Raw genomic sequence first — 18,859 nt, 5'->3', positions numbered from 1 at the left:
TCTCCTGCTCCCTGCCCCAGGTCCCTTTCCTCTTCCTGACCCTCTACCTCCTGCATGGCTTCTGCACCACCCATGCCTCTCACCGCCCACCACCTCTGCCCTGGCCCACCCCCCCACTGTGCATCCACAACCCCTCCTGAATGTTCTCTACATGACGCTTTTACCCCTTCCAGTCCTTTCCCAGGCTGTGGCCTGATAGATGTTTCTAATGTACAGATCTGATCGTGCCGCCCCCCTTGATGGTCCCGCTTTCTCCCATGGAGATAGTCAAACTCCATGACCTGACTGAGGAGCCTTACATGATATGCCTGTGCCCACTTCCTGGCTCCATCTTTCCCATCTCAAACCAAGGGCTCCTTCCAAGTCCCCCACAGGAATCGGTTGGGAAAGATTTTTGTCTGTAGAGAAACATCATCAGATAAACCAAAAGCAGAGACATCGGCACTTCGTCACACACCACAGTCTGCTGTGGGTAAATGTAACACTCCTTTAGGCTGGGTGAAACGTTGAACAGTGTGTGCTTTGTGAAGATTCTGTTGTATTTTGGCTTTCTTCTTTGAACCAGGAGGCATGTTTTTTGAAAAGCTCATCTCCACTATATGTTTACATACAATAAAATTCGTACCTTTTTTTTTTTGGCGCACTGCATGGTTTGCAGGATCTTAGTTCCCCGACCAGGGATGGGACACAAGCCCCTGCAGTAGAAGTGCAGAGTCCTAACCACTGGACCACCAGGGAATTCCGTAAAATTCCTATCTTTTAAGTGTACAGGTTGATGAGCTCTGACAAATGTACCTGTGTAACCATCACCATAGTCAAGGTATTTCAGAACTCTTAATTCTATTCCATTTCTCTGTATGTTTATACTTATGACTGTACCACACTGTCTTGATTATTATTTCTTTGGAGTAAGCTTTAAAATCAGAAAAGAGGGCTTCCTTGGTGGCACAGTGGTTAAGAATCCGCCTGCCAATGCAGGGGACTCGGGTTCCATCCCTGGGCTGGGAAGATCCCACATGCCGCGGAGCAACTAAGCCTGTGCGCCACAACTACTGAGCCTGCACACGTAGAGCCCATGCTCCACAACAAGAGAAGCCACCGCAATGAGAAGCCCACACACTACAACAAAGAGTAGCCCCCGCCTGCCGCAACTAGAGAAAGCCCCGCTCGTCGCAACTAGAGAAATCCCGGGCGCAGCAACAAAGACCCAACGCAGCCAAAAATAAATAAAAATAAAATAAATAAATTTATTTTTTTAAAAATCGGGGGGCTTCCCTGGTGGCGCAGTGGTTGAGAATCTGCCTGCCAATGCAGGGGACACAGGTTCGAGCCCTGGTCTGAGAAGATCCCACATGCCGCGGAGCAACTGGGCCCGTGAGCCACAACTACTGAGCCTGAGCGTCTGGAGCCTCTGCTCCGCAACAAGAGAGGCCGCGATAGTGAGAGGCCCGCGCACCGCGATGAAGAGTGGCCCCCACTTGCCGCAACTGGAGAAAGCCCTCGCACAGAAACGAAGACCCAACACAGCCAAAAATAAAAATAATAAATAAATAATAAATTTTAAAAAAATTAAAAAAAAAATCGGAAAAGAGTGAGTCCTCCAATTTTGTTCTTTTTCAAGATTGTTTTGGCTACTCTGAATCCCTTGCAATTCCATGTGAATTTTAAAATCAGCGTGTTAATTTCTACAAAGAAGCCAGCTGGAATTCTGATAGGGATTGTGTTAAATCTGTAGATCAATCTGGGGAGTATTGCCATCTTAATGATATTAAGTTTTTGACCCATGAATGTGGGATGCTTTCCCACTGACTTAGATCTACGTTAGTGTTTCAACGTTTTTGTAATTTTCAGAGTATAAGTTTTGCACTTCTTTAGTCAAATTTATTCCCAAATATTTTATTCTTTTGATGCTATTGTAAATGGAATTGTTTTCTTAATTTCATTGCTAATGTATAGGACTTTTTAATATTGATCTTGTATCCTGCAACCTTGCTGAACTCCTTTATTAATTTTAATAGCTTTTTCATGAACTCCTTAGGATTTTCTGTATAAAAGATCATGTCATCTGCAAATATAGTGTTTTTAAAAAATTTTTATTGGAGTATGGTTGATTTACAATGTTGTGTTAGTTTCAGGTGTACAGCAAAGAGAATCAGTTATAATATACATATATTCACTCTTTTAGATTCTTTTCGCATATAGGCCATTACAGAGTATTGAGTAGAGTTCCCTGTGCTATATAGTAGGTCCTTATTAGTTATCTATTTTATATATAGTAGTGTGTGTATGTCAATCCCAATCTTCCAATTTATCCCTACCCCCCTTACCCCCTGGTAACCATAAGTTTGTTTCTTACATCTGTAAGTTTATTTCTGTTTTGTAGATAAGTTCATCTGTACCCTTTTTTAGATTCCACATATAAGCGATATCATATATTTGTCTTTCTCTGTCTGACTTACTTCACTCAGTATAACAATCTCTAGGTCCATCCATGTTGCTGCAAATGGCATTATTTTGTTCTTATTTTATGGCTGAGTAATATTCCATTGCATATATGTACCACAACTTCTTTATCCATTCCTCTGTTGATGGACATTTAGGTTGCTTCCATGTCAAACAGAGACAGTTTTAATTCTTCCTTTCCAGCCTAGATGCTTTTTGTTTCTTCTTGTCTAATTGCCCTAGCTAGAACCTCCAGTATAATGTTGAATGGAGGTGGTAAGGTGGATATCTTTGTCTTGTTCTTGACCTTAGGAAAAAAACATCCAGTCTTTCACCATTAAGTATGATGTTAGCTGTGGGTTTTTCATAGCTGCCCTATCAGGTTAAGGAAGTTCCATTCTTTTTTTTTTTAAGATTTTTTGATGTGGACCATTTTTTTTCTAAATTTACTTTTTTAAAAAAATTTCATACTTTTTAATGGCTGAGTATTTATTCCATCATATATATGAATAATAATTATATATAATTTATTCCATTATATGTATATAGTGGATCTTTTTTTAAAAAATAAATTTATTTATTTATTTTTGGCTGCGTTGGGTCTTTGTTGCTGCACGTGTGCTTTCTCTACTTGCGGTGAGCGGCGGCTACTCTTCCTGTGGTATGCGTGCTTCTCATTGCGGTGGCTTATCTTGTTGCAGAGCACAGGCTCGAGGCATGCGGGCTTTGGTAGTTGTGGCGCACAGGCTCAGTAGTTGTGGCTCAAGGGCTCTAGAGCACAGGCTCAGTAGTTGTGGCTCAAGGGCTCTAGAGCACAGGCTCAGTAGTTGTGGCGCACGGGCTTAGTTGCTCCACAGCATGTGGGACCTTCCCGGATCAGGGATCGAAACCATGCCCTCTGCACTGGCAGGCGGATTTTCTTTTTTTTTTCTGGCAGGCGGATTCTTAACCACTGTGCCACTAGGGACGTCCTGATGTGGACCATTTTTAAAGTCTTTATAGAATTTGTTACAATACTGCTTCTGTTTTTATGTTTTGGTTTTTTGGCCCCGAGGCATGTGGGATCTTACCCCCTGTGTTGGAAGGCAAAGTCTTAACCACTGGACCACCAGGGAAGTCCCAAGGAAGTTCCATTCTATTCCTAGTTTGTTGAGTATTTTTGTCATGAAAGTGTGTTAGATTTTTTTCAAATGCTTTTTCTGCATCTATTGAGAGGATCATTTTGTTTTTGGTTTGTTTTTTATTCCATTAATATGGTGCATTACATTAATTGATTATCAGATGTTAAACAAACTTTTCATTCTTAGGATAAATCCTACTTGATCATGGCATATAATTCTTTATATGTTGCTGGAGTTGGTTTACTGGTTTGGAGAGTTTTGCATCCATATTCATAAGAGATTCTGGTCTGTAGTTTTCTTGTGATGTCTTTTCCGGTTTGGGTATAGGGTAATTGTGACTACATAGAATGAGTTGGGAAGCGTTCCCTCTTCTATGTTTTGGAAGTGTTTGTAAATAATTAACATTCTTTTTAAAATGTTTGGTAGAAGTCACCAGTGAAATCATCTGGGCCTGGACTTTTCTTTGCATGTAGTTTTTTGGGTTTTGTTTGTTTGTTTGTTTACTTTTTGGCCGCACTGTGCAGCTTGTGGGATCTTAGTTCCCCGACCAGGGATCGAAGCCGCGTCCCCTACATTGGAATCTTAACCACTGGACTACCAGGGAAGTCCCTGTGTGTAGTTTTTTTGCTTTCTGCGTGGTGGCTTTTTTTTTTTTTTTTTTGATTGCTAATTCAATCTCTACATGTTATAGATCTATTCACATTGTTTATTTCTTCGTGAGTCAATTTTGGGAGTTTGTATATTTCTAGAAATTTGTCCATTTCATCTAAGTTATCTAGTTTATTGGCATACAATTACTTATAGTGTTCCTTTATAATCCTTTTAATTTCTATAAAGTCATTAGTAAAGTCCTTTCTTTCACTCTGATTCTAGTAATTTGAGTCTTTACTCTTTTTTTTTCTAGGTCAACCTAGCTAAAGGTTTGTCAACTTTACTGATATTTTCAAAGAACTAGATTTTGGTTTCATTATTTTTTTTCTATTTCATTAATTTCCACTCTTTTAAAAAAATTGATTTTTTCCAGTTTTATTGAGAAATAGACTTAATTTTTTTAAGTTTCAGGTGTACAACATAATGATTCAATATTTGTATATATTGCAAAATGATCACCACAATAGTCCATCCATCACCATACATAGTTACAAAACATTTTTTTCTTGTAATGAGAACTTTCAAGATCCACTCTCCTAGCTACTTTCAAATATGCAATACAGCATTAGAAGCTGTAGTCACCATGCTGTACATTACCTCCCCATGTCTTATTCATTTTATAACTGGAAATTTGTACCTTTCAACCCCCTTCAACCAATTTGCCCACCCCACACAATTTCCACTCTTATCTTTATTATTTCCTTCCTTCCACTTGCTGCAGGCATAGTTTTCTCTTCTTTTTCTAGTTTTTTAAGGTAGAAGTTTAGGTTATTGATTTGAGATGTTTCTTCTTTTTTAATATAGGCATTTATAGCAATAAATTTCCCTCTAAGCACTGCTTTGGCTGCATCCCATAAGTTTTGGTATGTTTTGTCTTCATTTTTGTCCATCTCAAAATATTTTCTAGTTTCCCTTTTGATTCTTCCTTATTTAGGAGTTTGTTGGTTTTAATTTCCACATATTTAAGTTTCCAAAATTTCTTTCTGTAATTGATTTCTAATTTCATTTGATTGTGTTCAGAGAGCACACTTTATATTATTTACATACTTTTAAATTTATCGAGGCTTATTTTTCAGCCTAGCATATACTTTATTCTGAACACTGTGCCATGTATATTTGAGAAGAATATATATTCTGCTGCATTGTATTTCTTTAATTTCAAGCACTCTTGTGATTACACTGGGCCCACCAGGAAAATCTAGGATAATCTATCTTAAGGTTAGCTGATTAGTAAACTTAATTCCATCTACAACCTTAATTCCCCCTTTGTCAAGTAACATATTCACAGGTTTTGAGGATTAGGATATGGACATTTTTAGGGGGTCATTATTCTGCCTGCCACAACAGGCCAGAATCATGAACAGCTTCTTTTTTTAAGGCATTGTATTTACTCAACAAACAAGCATAAAAACAAAACAAAAACCACAGAACCATTTTTTGAAAGGTAATAGTAATGAAGGCAAAGTAACTTTTACCTTAAAGTTATTCTCATACAATTTTGCAGACTTTTAAATTTTTACTTTTTTTTTTTTGACCACGTCACGCAGCTTGCAGGATCTTTAGTTCCTCAACCAGGGATTGAACCCCAGCCCACAGCAGTGAAAGCGCCGAGTCCTAACCACTGGACCACCAGGGAATTCCCTAAATGTTTCTTTAATTATCAGTTTTTAGACTTACAACACAATTCAAATACTTTCTAAAATTAAATTTGGGTAACTTCCACATAAGATCCACCATTGTTTAATAGCAGTTTTTCTGTTTTCATGACTAAATCTCCTAAAATAAGTAGAAAAAACACAACTGATCATTTTATCCTGTGGTAAGTAATCAAGAAACAAAGCATGGACCACTACCAAGTGGCTCTTGGAATCTTGCAGTGAGTTGAGCAAGAAATATTTTCCGCTGAAGTCTTTGGAGCCCTGTTAGCTAAACTTAAAGTTTTTATTTTATTGTAGGGAAATATACCACAACTGGCAAAAGACAGTTGGAGGGGGGATTTTCCAAAGCATACATATATGCATACATAATATGTACATTTATATTATATATATGTTTTTATAATGAAAAATATATAATTACACATATATAATGAAATTACACATATACATATATGTATGTGTGTAAGTATATATACATATATAGTTTCCTGTTTACAAAAGGAATTCACACTTATTGTGAAAACTTCAAACATCACATCACAGAAATAAATATTATGTTGAACTGTATGAATTTACCAATATTTCGCTATTTTTGACACATAAAGACAGCAATTTCATACTGTTCAACCTAATAATCCAGCAAGGAGAACTCCCTGTAATCCCCATGTCCTGAAGGAAGCCACTGCCGTTCGGTATGTATTCCTTCATGCTGGAGAGTATGTGCATATTTATGGTTGGTGGAGTTATTACCATAATGACATAACATGGATAATTTTGCAATCTGCTTTCTAAGCACTTTGTAGAGCAAAGCAAATCCTAGCACTGGTTGTGCTGCTTCCCCTCTACGGAGCCTCAGTTTTCTCACCTGCAAAAGTGAAACTAATGATTCTGTGCCAGTTATTAATTTATTGACTCTCAGCTCCAAATCCATCATGTTTGCCCGCTCTTTGAATATGAATCCGGTCCCTTTAAATAATTTTCCTTTGCCAGGTGGCACAATGTTAAATTTTGCCAGTAGAGGGCGATAACAGACACTGCTTGAGGAAGGTTTTACTTCCGGGTTTGAAGGCGTTCCTCTCGGCGGCCTTTTGCAGCGGGGCCAATTTCTCGACTCACCTCCCCAGGGCAGCTTTTCTAGCAGCGGGTTCCTGCAGTGCAGGTGGCCAGCAGCCCTCAGCCCCCACCCTAGGAGAAGTGGACCGCTTCTAGTGAGACACTTCCCCATGAACAGCTTTCCCCAGCACCCTAGAGGGTGGTTTTCCAACAAGTTCCAGTATGCACAGCACTTGAGCAACGTCTCTGCTATCCACTGAGCCCCAGCCATTACCCCTCCAGCCAAATCTGGATCTCAGACATGGGGCAGGAGGCGGGCTCTATCTCAGCCCTAGTGTTGGGGGCTGCTCCTTATATTTGTTATTCCTGTATTCTTTAGAGTTCTGTCTCTCTCTCTCTCTTTTTTTTTTTATACATTTTTTTCTTTTCTTTAAAAATTTTTTTTAAATTTTTATTTATTTATTTTTATACAGCAGGTTCTTATTAGTTATCTATTTTATACATACTGGTGTATATATGTCAATCCCAATCTCCCAATCTTTTTCTTTTTCTTTTTCTTTTTTTCTCTTTTGGCTGCGCCATGGGGCATGTGGGACCTTAGTTCCCTGACCAGGGTTGGAATGCGTGCCCCCTGCAATGGAAGTGCAGAGTCTTAACCACTGGACCACCAGGCAAGTCCCTAGAGTTCTCTGTACTTCTTACTAGCCAATTCCTTGTTATTCCAATCCTGTTACAGTTAATAATTCTTTATATTAGACTTTCCTTGTTCAAATCACTTTGTGGTTTCTCTCTGACTGGCACAGATCCCCCATATTGTTATGAAGATCAGACAAGATCCTGTAGGGAGAGCGCCTAGCTCAGTGCCTGCCATGCAGGGGGCACTCAGAAAACAGCTGTGGTATCTCTACCATAATCATCATTTCTCCATGTCAGAACCTGTAGAGAAGCCTCTTTCTTACTAACTGTTGTTGTGGTCCCACAGTATGGATGGAATTTTGAATCACTCCATTCCTGATGGGCATTTGGATTTTTCTAGTTTTCCATGATTACAAACAGCCCTATGATCCACAGAAGAGATGTCATTTATTGAACACTTGCTGCATCCTATGCACTGAAGCAATTACTTAACTTAAGCAATATATTAACTCACGAATCCTCACAACATGCCTAGTGTATTAGCTCCTACGGCTTCTCTAACAAATTGCCACAAACTTCGTGGCTTAAAACAACACACATTTATTATCTTACAGTCTGGATGTCAGAAGTCTAAAATGAAGGTGACAGCAGGGCTGTGTCCTTCTGAAGGCTGCAGGGGAGAATCTGTTTCCTTGTTGTTTTCAGCTTCTAGAGGCCACCTGCATTCCTTGGCTCATGACCCCTTCCTCCCATCATTCCACCCTCTTGCTCCCATTGTCCACCTCCTACTACTCACTGTGATCTTCCTGCCTTCCTCTTACAAGGACCCTTGTAACTACATCAGGCCCATCCAGATAATCCAGGATAATCTCCCCATTGCAAGACCCTTAGCTTAATCAAAACAGTAAAGACCCTTTTACTATGTAAGGTAACATATTCACAGGTTCAAGGGATTAGGATGTGGATATCTTTGAGCCTACCACACGTATGAACTAGATACTATTATTCCACCCAATTTACAGGTGAGAAAACTGAGGGACAAAGAGAGTAAGTAACTTGCCCAAAGTCACACAGCTCATAAGCAGAGAGCTAGGATACAGGAGGTCTGGCTTGATAATCCAGGCTCTAACAATTACATTGCTTTGTATAAATCTTTGCATACCTGAATGAGGGTTTGTGTAGGATACATTTCTAGAAGTAGAATGACTGGGGGAAACTGCTTAACAGGTATTGCCAACTTGTCCTTCACTACAGCTGTGCCAATTAATTCCCAGCATCAGTGCCTGAAATCCCAAATTCTTCCTCATCCCAACTCTTGATGCTCTGAGGGCAGAATGTTACGTGAATACAAAGGATTTGTATTCAGGACCAAAGGATTTTTACTGCTTATCAACGTAGGAACTGAAAAATGTTTCTCTTCATGAAATGAGAGGGACATTACTTACCTAATAATAAACAAAAAATTACAGTTGTAATAAAGAGCCATCAGTTTCCTGGAGAAAATAAAATCATTTCATTACCTTAATGTATTGCAAGACTGAAAACACTGGGCTAGCACTGAGTGTGATTCCAGCTTCCTTTCCTCACCGAGACTTGAACGCTCTGCCTTGTCGGAGGCACCACTTCTGAGGGTTTTACTGATATTTTCCACCTCCATGGGTTGTTTTCATCTCCCATGTCATCTCCTGAAGATCTCTGGGTAATAAATCACTTCCACCTTTAAGCCTTTCCAGTCACCCTCTCTTTGTCTTGCATCCATGCCACAATTGTTGTTTACAGCTTCCTTTTCAAGGCTTTCCATTTCCCTTCCCAGGGTGCTATTTATATGGGGCCAAATACTTCTACTCACCACAATGGCAAACACTTACATAGTTACTTTTATAGTATTCATTTTACACATGAGGAAAAGAAGTGAAGTGACTGGCCCAAGATCCCACAGATATGGGATTCGAACTGAGGCATCTGCCTACAGGTTCTCCTGCTTGACATCCTACTGTATCTCCTCTGGAGCAATGGGCCTCCTGATGCACCCGTGAACCCCAGGCCTGCCTGCCCTGGGACCTCCTAGGGTCATGGCAGGGCTGCAGGGCTGTGTGCACTCATCCTTGCAGGTGAGGGAAGCAGCCAGCAGCACTCAGGCACTGCCACTTCCTACTGTGTAAGCCTTCAGAGCCTCAGTTTCCTCATCTGTAAGGTGGGAACAACATTGGTCCCCCACATAGGGCAGTGATGAGGAACTGGTATTATCCTCATTTTCTAGTTGATGAAATGGAGGGCTCACAATGTGAGGACAGGCTCAAGGTGAGAACTTGGGAAAGGGATGCTCTTCCTTCCTAGGCTGCTAGCCTCTCTGCACCAAGCTTTGCTGGAGAAGTAGGGTTACCTAGAGAATCTGGGAGGCAAATCCCTTTCTGGCTCTTCATTTGTAACTATGCTTCCTGGTGTCCTCTGCCCAGTCTGTTTTACCTCCTCGCTGTTCTTCTGTGCACTGGGACTCCAAGATCTCCCCCCAGCCCAGTGGCCCTGCCCTTCCTGCACTGGTTTCCTCTCCAGATGAGGTGCCCTGCACGGCACAGGCCTAACATTTGGCAGGTGCATAGAGAATGTGCCACTAACTAAACACTACCACATGAACCCTGTGTTCTTAAACCCTCCCCTCCAACCGTGATCTCTACCCCAAAGCATCACCCCACCCCAGCCTGCCATGTTCCATCATTCCACACTCACAAACACACAGCTCAGGCTTCAGTAGGGTAAAGTTCCAGACTCTGGGACTTCCCTGGTGGTCCGGTGGTTAAGACTCCACGCTTCCAGTGCGGGGGGCACGGGTTCAATCCCTGGTCGGGGAACTAAGATCCCACAGGCCACACGGTGAGGCCAGAAAGTAAAAAAACAAAAAAACAAACAGTTTCAGACTGTATTCTGGCATTCAAGCCCTCTGCTTGCTCCCCTCCCATGACAAGATGCTCCCCACACTCCAACATTGCAAAGTCCATCTTCACAATGTTGTCACCATCTTCCTAGCGAAGCCACAGAAGAACCTCTAGTTACTATTTCTCTTCTGCCCCGAGCAGCCAACACTGCCTGATCCTCCTTCTGAGTGTCCTGCACAGGTACTTGGACAAGAAGAGGGAGACTAAGTCTCCACTGAGCAGGTGTTTTATGTTAGGTGAGGCACCCCAATTTATAGATGGGGGAACTGAGGCTCCCAGGTAAGGTGAGTTCTCACAGCTGGTGAGGGGGGCTGGGCCGGGATTCAAACCCAGCTCTACTGACTTTGGCATCCCTGTCCTTGAATCTACTCCCAAAGGCATCCCCACCAGACGTTTCATAATCAGTCCCAGAATCTATCCATGCTCCGTAGGGTGTGGTTGCGTGTCTGTCCTCAACCCTGGATCCCCTGAGACCTTACCTGCAGAGGAGCCATTGCCAGCCCAGCCGCTTCTGGACATTGGACTCTGTCCAGCTAAGGGGCTGGGTCTCCATCAGTATGAATGGCATTTGAGCTTCTGACACCACTTTGCCACAGACAGCCCCTATCTGCACAGGCAATTGGGGCACCTGGAGGAGATTCTGGCCCTGGAGACCAGAGAGCCAAGTCTGCTGGGCCCAGGAGAGCAGGAGCCCCTCCTGGCCCCCTGGCTTCTTCTAGACTTGCTGGGCTGTTCCTCCTCTATCCTTCTCCTTTCCTGGGATCACTGCCTTTTCCCTCCCCAGATCCCCTCCCCCATCCCAGGGTTCCTAGACTTTCCCAGGGCCTTTGCTTCACTCTCTGCTCCCCAACCACGCTCCTTTTCCGGGGCTCTGCTTCCTTGTGCCTCTCTCCCCTGGTCACTTCCTCATTCCACCAACACAATGCCTCATCGGATCCTGGAGGTGCCCACTGGCTGGTGGGACAGAGACTCTGGCTTGGGTACAATTGCCCTCCCTAAGTCTTTTCCCCACTGAACACTGCACCCTTTTCATGTCTGTCTGTCGACTTCGTCTTCCAGCTGTCTCCCTATCTCTCAGCTTCCTTGCCTCGGTTTCCCCATCCTCTGCCCTTTCTCAAGCTCTAATCCTTATATAACGCTGGGAGGTGGACTCTATTACCACCCACATTTTAGATTTAAGGACACAGAGGCGCTGAGAGTTTGGGTGACCTGCCAGGGCGCCACAGCTGGTAACTGGCGGCTCCCAGCCAGCGCGCCCTAGGCCCGGTGGCCGGCCGAGGGGTGGTCTCCCGGCTGCCCTACGCCCCTGCTCCGCCCATCGGCTGCGCCCCAACCGACCGTAGCCCCGCCCCCGGCCCGGTCCGGCCCCGCCCTCGCCCCGCCCCGTCCCGGCTCGGGCAGCCGGAGGGCCAGGAGCTGAGGCGCTTGATCCCGCGGCGGCGGCGGGGACGATGTGGTTCTTTGCCCGGGACCCGGTCCGGGATTTCCCGTTTGAGCTCAGCCCGGAACTCCCCGAGGGCGGCCCGCCCGGGCCCTGGGTCCTGCACCGCGGCCGCAAGAAGGTGAGAGCGGCCCCGCTCCGCAGGCCGCAGCCGACCTCGGTCTCGCCTAGTCAGCGCCGCCGGCTCCGCCGCGTTGCGCCCGCCTGACGTGGCTGCGGAGCCTCTAGGGCTACGGGCCGGGGGAGGGGGACGGGCAGTGCCGACGTGGCGGGCGGAAGGACCGAGGGACCGACAGGCGGACCCAACCAGGGTTACGTGGGCCCGACTCAGTCCCCAAGGGTTGACTTGGGGAGAGACCTGGCCGGCGGCCCTTCCTTTCCGGCACTGAACCAGCTCCGGGGACCATCTCGGAGGTGGAGTGGTCTGCCCGGGACCCGGCCCACACCCCTGAGGCCGCTCCGCCCCCCCACAGGCCACAGGCAGCCCGGTGTCCATCTTCGTGTATGACGTGAAGCCCGGCGTCGAAGAGCAGACCCAGGTGGCCAAAGCTGCCTTCAAGCGCCTCAAAACTCTCCGGCACCCCAACATCCTGGCCTACATCGATGGGCTGGAGGTACCTACCTGCTGCTCAGTCTGCCCCATCTCTGCCCCTCACTTTTTCCCAATCTCCCAGTCCTGTCTTCTGTCTTCCTGCCGGTTTCCAGCCCTTCTGACCCAGCGCCCCCCAGATTTGACTTCCCCTTCTCCACCCCTCTCCCCATCATGTCTCTCATCTCGCCTTCCTCTCGCCCCATCACTCCCTGATACCCCGTGTCCCCTTCAGACAGACAAATGCCTCCACATAGTGACAGAGGCTGTGACCCCGCTGGGAGCGTACCTCAAGGCGCGAGCGGAGGCTGGTGACCTGAAGGAGCTGGAGCTCTCCTGGGGGCTACACCAAATTGTGGTGAGGTGGGGGGCAGTGGTGATGAGAGCAAGGGTGGGGGGCTGCAGCTACTGGGCTGTGATGGCTCCTTCTGCCCCCAGAAAGCTCTCAGCTTCCTGGTCAATGACTGCAGCCTCATCCACAACAATGTCTGCATGGCCGCTGTGTTCGTGGACCGCGCTGGCGAGTGGAAGCTTGGGGGCCTGGACTACATGTATTCAGCCCAGGGCAATGGTGGGGGACCTCCCCGCAAGGGGATCCCGGAGCTTGAGCAGTATGATCCCCCGGAGTTGGCTGATGGCAGTGGCAGAGCGGTCAGAGAGAAGTGGTGGGTGACTGGGGGGGGGCATGCCCCACCCTGCCCTATTCTGGAAGCCCCTGCAGCCTCAGGACCCCTAGACTAGCTGGCACTCCCCTGTCCCCTGCCACCTGGCTTGGGAGGAAACTAGGGTCCTCAGGGTGGGGCCCACTCCTTGCTCCCAGGATCCTCAGGGATGTAGGGCAGGATAAACACAGGCTTTGGGGTCAGGTCGTTCTGAATTTGAAAGTTGTGTGACCTGGGGTGGATGTCCTTGCTTTTCTGAGCCTCAGTTTCCTTATCTGTCAAATGGGGCTAATGAAACCTACTTCTCGGGGCTGATGGGAGGATTAGCTGAGGAACACAGCCCAGGGTTTGCCATGCAGTGAGTGCCTGGTGCCCAGGGTGGATTGGAGGCCTCGGCTGGCAGGTGGCAGGGCCTTGAGCAGCTCTGGTCACTGCCTCAGGTCAGCTGACATGTGGCGCTTGGGCTGCCTCATCTGGGAAGTCTTCAATGGGCCCCTACCTCGTGCAGCTGCCCTGCGAAACCCTGGGAAGGTGAGTGTCTGACCCCACCCAGCCCCTCTCCACCAGCCAACCAGCCCCTGCCCTGACCCTGACGCTTCTCCCACAGATCCCCAAGTCACTGGTGCCCCATTACTGTGAGCTGGTCGGAGCCAACCCCAAGGTACGTCCCAACCCAGCCCGCTTCCTGCAGAACTGCCGGGCACCTGATGGCTTCATGAACAACCGCTTTGTGGAGATCAACCTCTTCCTGGAAGAGATTCAGGTGAGTCCCCTGCCCCACCCTGGGCTCTGGCCCTACGTTCCTCACCCCTGTGCCCCCTCCCCACTTCATAGGCTCCCTGATAATTAGACCCCAGGAGACAAGCACGGACTGTGGAGCTAGGCTGTCTGGGTTCAAACCCTGGGTCCAACTGTTATTTATGTGTGACTTCTCTTGGCTGAAGTTCAGTCCTAATAACAGCACCTACTTCAAAGGAGCAGGGTGAGGAGTCAGTGAGTTTGAATTGCATAGTGTAGTTTCTGGCACATAGTGGGTGCTTAGTGACTGCTCCTGGCACTCTGTTAACTGGCCCTGGCCCTGATGTTGGGCTGTGGTGTGGGTAGCAGGGTGGGGAGGGCGAGTCAGACCCAGATCCCTGCTCTCAAGGATCTAGCAGGGGGTAAATGGACCAGGTCCCCAGCCTTGGGGACTCTCACTGGGGGAAAGGGACAAAAAACCCATAAATGAGGAAAGCTGTGCTTCCTGGAATGTGGATAAGTGCCGGGAAGGAAAATAGTGAGGGTGGGGTGTTTAGGGAAGGGCTCTCTCAAGGGTGATGTTTGAGCTGTGACCTGAAGGGTGTGAAGGTGGGAGTCATGGGGATGGTAACTGGGGAAGAATGTTCCAGGCAGAGAGAACAGCAAATGGAAAGATGGTGCGGAGGGAGCCCTCGGCTTAACCTCATTGAACCTCAGTTTCCATATCTGCCTAATGAGAATAACTATAGTATCTGCTGACCCATAGCATTGTTGTAGGGAATGAAGGAGGGAGGCTCTGCCCTGGACACCCGCTCTGACCCGGGCTTGTGTGGGGCACACAGAGAGGTGACTGAGAATCTGGAATGGGGGAGGAGTGACAGACACTTCCACAGACCTCGATGGTCTGTGCAATCTTGACTCAGATAGGGGCTGGGAGGCCTTCCGAGGATGGGAACCTGAGCTGAAGGAGAAGGTGCTGGAAACGCTGAGCCCTGTTGCCTCCTGGGCAGTGTAGGGGCAGCAGGAGCTCTGTTACATGGAGTTCTTCTTCTCACATGGCTGGCTCTACCGGGCTGCCCTTCTCCTTAATATGTGCCCCACAGGAAATAGGCTGTTTCTGGCAGGTCCCGACGAGAGCGTGGGAGGGCAGTGCCCAGCGGCCCCTCTTCCCATCATTGAGCGCAGCGGTGGAGAGAGCCCGGCTGTGACTCTCTCAGTGTGCGACCTTGGATGCGGTTTGGCCTCTCTCTGGGCCTTTGCTCCCCTGACCCCTGTCGTCAGAGCACCAAGCCTGCCTCCCATGCTAGACTGAGCTGCTCAAGGGCCAACCAGGTCCTCCCCAACCCCAGTTGGAGGTCACCTCTTCTGGCCCAGGCAGCGGCTCTGGTGGTGAGGGTACAGCAGAGCGCACAGGGACTTTGGAAGCATACAGGACAGGGTTATAATCTACACCCTACCTTTCCTGCCTGGTGACCTTGAGCCTCGGCCTCCTCCTTTGTGAATGGGGGAATGACAGCACTCCTTCACAGCGTGTAGCACAGCAGAGGTGCCACACCACCGGGTCATACCCTTCCTTGACGGCTTCTTAGCTGTGTAACTTGGGACAAGCTCCTTGCCCTCTCTGTGCCTCAGCTTGCTTGTTGGATTATTTCATCTGTGTAAAGGTTTTAGCACGTAACCTGCCTGGCGCGTAGTTTGTGCTCAGGAAATGTGAGTTGTGGGTATTATAGCCTCGGGGAGGTTAGGAGGACTGAAGGAGACCATTGAGCTGACAGCCTGGCCTGTTCGGGCCCAGTGGGAGGACGAGCTCTGGGGGTAAACTGCACCTCATCCCTGCCTTTCCACAGCCTGCCACGACCTCCACCCACAGAGCTGCAGGTGTGCCCGACCCAGCCAGGCCCAGGGTGGGGGAGTAAGCCCCTTGGCCTCACTAAGCCTGTTTCCTCGTCTGTGCCATGGGGTTAATGGTACTCACACCTTGTGTTGTCCTGAGGAGCAGAGGCAACGCTGATAAAGGGCTTGATCCCCCTAGTGGCTGCTTTCACAGCAACAGGCCAGGTGGCAGTGACAATAATGACGGGCACTGACTGAGCGCCTCCAGTGTGCCGGGCAGCTTTCATGTGCGTTTTCTGGTTGAATCCTCGGCACAGCTCTGTGAGACAGTACAGTTACTACCCCATTTTACAGGTGGGGGAACTCGCCTAAGGTCACACGGCTAATAAATGGGAGAGTTGGGATTTGAACCCAGCCCATCTGGCACCCCAAGCTTAAGTTTGCCTTCGGGTTGGAGGTGACCCCCGTCCTTGCCCGTGGCTGACGGGACCATGACCAGGCTGATTTCCCGCTCCCTGCATCCTGTCCACGCTCCCCAAGATCAAAGAGCCAGCCGAGAAGCAAAAGTTCTTCCAAGAGCTGAGCAAGAGCCTAGACTCATTCCCTGAGGATTTCTGCCGGCACAAGGTGCTGCCCCAGCTGTTGACCGCCTTCGAGTTTGGCAACGCGGGGGCTGTTGTCCTCACGCCCCTGTTCAAGGTGAGTGGGGCCTGGAGCCTCAGGAACTGTGGGCCCAGAGACTGGCTGAGTAGGTCTGAAGGGCAGAAGAGAGGCCAAGGGTGCGGTCAGCCTCGCGGGTGTCCTGGGAGGGGGCAGCCTGGTCAGGGAGATCCAAGCCCACGTGAGGGGGAGCTCCTTTTTTTAATATATATATACGCTTTATTTTTTATTTTATTTATTTATTTATCTTCTCTGCGTTGGGTCTTCGTTGATGCGCGTGGGCTTTCTCTAGTTGTGGTGAGCGGGGGCTACTCTTTGTTGTGGTGCGCGGGTTTCTCGTCGCGGTGGCTTCTCTTGTTGCGGAGCACGGGCTCTAGGTGCACGGGCTTCAGTAGTTGTGGCTCACGGGCTCTAGAGTGCAGGCTCAGTAGTTGTGGCTCGCGGGCTCTAGAGTGCAGGCTCAGTAGTTGTGGCTCACGGGCTCTAGAGTGCAGGCTCAGTAGTTGTGGCGCATGGGCTTAGTTGCTCCGCGGCATGTGGGATCCTCCCGGACCAGGGCTCGAACCCGTGTCCCCTGTATTGGCAGGCGGATTCTTAACTGCTTCCCACCAGGGAGGTCCCGAGGAGGAGCTTTCACATCCAGTGGTTCAGCAAGCCAGGGCCACCTGACCAGCTGTCAGGGAGGTGGTGGGGACTTCTCGTCCCTGGGGAAGGGACACCCTGTGCCTCCAAAATTCTTTTTCCAGACACTCCTTCCTTCAGAGCCTATAGCCCTTCCTCCATTTCCTCAAGACAGCCTCCCCAGTCTGACCTGGGCACTCTGGTTCCCAGGGCCCAGGGGATCACCTGCTCACCACCTCACTTTCCTTCCTCCTTCCTGACCTCTCGGCGCTCAGCCCTCTTGGCTTCTAGGGGCTGGATCCTCTCCCCCTCCTCAGACCCCAGCCCACTGTTACCGGGGCGCCTGCCATTCCCCGCTCGGTGGGAGAACCCTTTCTCCAAAGGACCTTGGCATGCGGGAAGTGGGGAAGACAGCAAGTAAATCTTGTGGAGCTGAGAACCCCCAGAATTTATAGGCAGAATTCTGTGTGCATGTGGTGTCTAGTTGCTTGATTATAGGGAAGGGCACAGAGCTTTTGTGAGCCTCCTAAGAGAGGCCTTGACTCAGAAGGGTTAAGGGCAGGGCTGACTGAGAAGGAGTACGGGCAGAGGGGCTGCTGAGGATATACCTGCCTCACCCCACCGCCCTCACCGTTCCCACCCTGGGAAATCAGCAGGGAGTCTGAGGGAGTTAAATGAGCCCAGTGAAGTCATCTCACTCCTGTGGACGTAGCTGAGCCCCTCTTCCTGCTCCTCCTCTCAGGTGGGTAAGTTCCTCGGCGCTGAGGAGTATCAGCAGAAGATCATCCCTGTCGTGGTCAAGATGTTCTCATCCACTGACCGGGCCATGCGTATCCGCCTCCTACAACAGGTAGGGGCCACGGCACACCCTGCCTGCTTCCACCCCACCCAGACCCCACCCTGGCTGCAGGGGAGGCCCCCTCCTCACCTCCAGCCCCAGGCTGGTAGCTCAAGCCCCTGCACCGGCTACACAGGGACCCCAGAAACCCCTCCCTGAAATATACACACCGGTGAGGAACCAGCGGGGCTGTGCTCTCAGGAAGTCAAGATAATCACAGGGCTCATTGGCAGCTTTGGGAATGCCCCGCCCGCCCGGGCTGCAGGGCTTAAACGCCTCCCCCTGCGCCGCCCAATCTCCTGGCTCGGTCCCCTCTAGAGTGGGGATAATGTCTCTCTTGCCAACCCCAGGGCAGCTGGGAGCATCAGACAGGACTGATGGGATCAACGGTGGGGGCCACCCATGCTTCCAGGCATCATTCCCTCTCCGGTGCTCAACACACCAGCCTTCCTCACGGTGCTTCTCTGGGCAGGGGTTGCACTCCTCTTTAAAGACGAGGCGCTGGAGGCTCTCAGAGGGGGTGTGACCAGTTAGCCTGCCGAGCAGGACCAGAGGCCAGGCCCTCCAGCTCCCGGTCCCTGGCTCTTCTCAGCACCCTCTTGGCAGCCTCACCAGTCCACGTGGGCCTGAGGCCAGATGCGAGCTGGGGGCCTCAGGAGACTCCCCTGGCCAGCCAGTGCCTGCCGGGTGGAGAAACCATGCTAAGGCTGGTCCCATGTCTCTGGTGAGGGGTAGAAGGGCTGACTGCCTTCTCATGCCCCAACCCGGACCACAGATGGAGCAGTTCATCCAGTACCTTGATGAGCCAACAGTCAACACCCAGATCTTTCCCCATGTCGTGCATGGCTTCCTGGATACCAACCCTGCCATCCGGGAGCAGACAGTCAAGGTGGGTGTAACAAGGCCCAGAGGGGCCACCTCTGGTTTTCTGAGGCTTAGAGGGGGCTCATCAGAGGACACACAGGCCTTGGTTTTGGCCTGTG

At 49.0% G+C, this 18,859-nt stretch overlaps 1 protein-coding gene across 3 annotated transcripts in view; it reads left to right on the top strand.

Annotated features, from left to right (window-relative positions):
* The first annotated feature begins 11,874 nt into the window (after positions 1-11,874).
* Positions 11,875-18,859, top strand: part of SCYL1 (SCY1 like pseudokinase 1) — a 12,395-nt gene continuing 5,410 nt past the window's right edge. For all 3 annotated transcript variants that reach the window (XM_007170945.2, XM_028163653.2, XM_007170944.2), the window contains exons 1-9: positions 11,875-12,056; positions 12,409-12,549; positions 12,760-12,882; positions 12,963-13,189; positions 13,627-13,717; positions 13,794-13,949; positions 16,298-16,456; positions 17,781-17,888; positions 18,652-18,765. In XM_007170945.2, coding sequence (XP_007171007.1) covers positions 11,946-12,056; positions 12,409-12,549; positions 12,760-12,882; positions 12,963-13,189; positions 13,627-13,717; positions 13,794-13,949; positions 16,298-16,456; positions 17,781-17,888; positions 18,652-18,765 — 1,230 coding nt within the window. In that variant the 5' untranslated portion in view covers positions 11,875-11,945. The remainder of the gene's footprint in view (positions 12,057-12,408; positions 12,550-12,759; positions 12,883-12,962; positions 13,190-13,626; positions 13,718-13,793; positions 13,950-16,297; positions 16,457-17,780; positions 17,889-18,651; positions 18,766-18,859) is intronic.

The sequence above is a fragment of the Balaenoptera acutorostrata genome, chromosome 9 (genome assembly GCF_949987535.1).
Source record: "Balaenoptera acutorostrata chromosome 9, mBalAcu1.1, whole genome shotgun sequence".
NCBI classification, from domain to species: domain Eukaryota; kingdom Metazoa; phylum Chordata; class Mammalia; order Artiodactyla; family Balaenopteridae; genus Balaenoptera; species Balaenoptera acutorostrata.
This window is presented reverse-complemented; position numbering and strand designations above follow the sequence as displayed.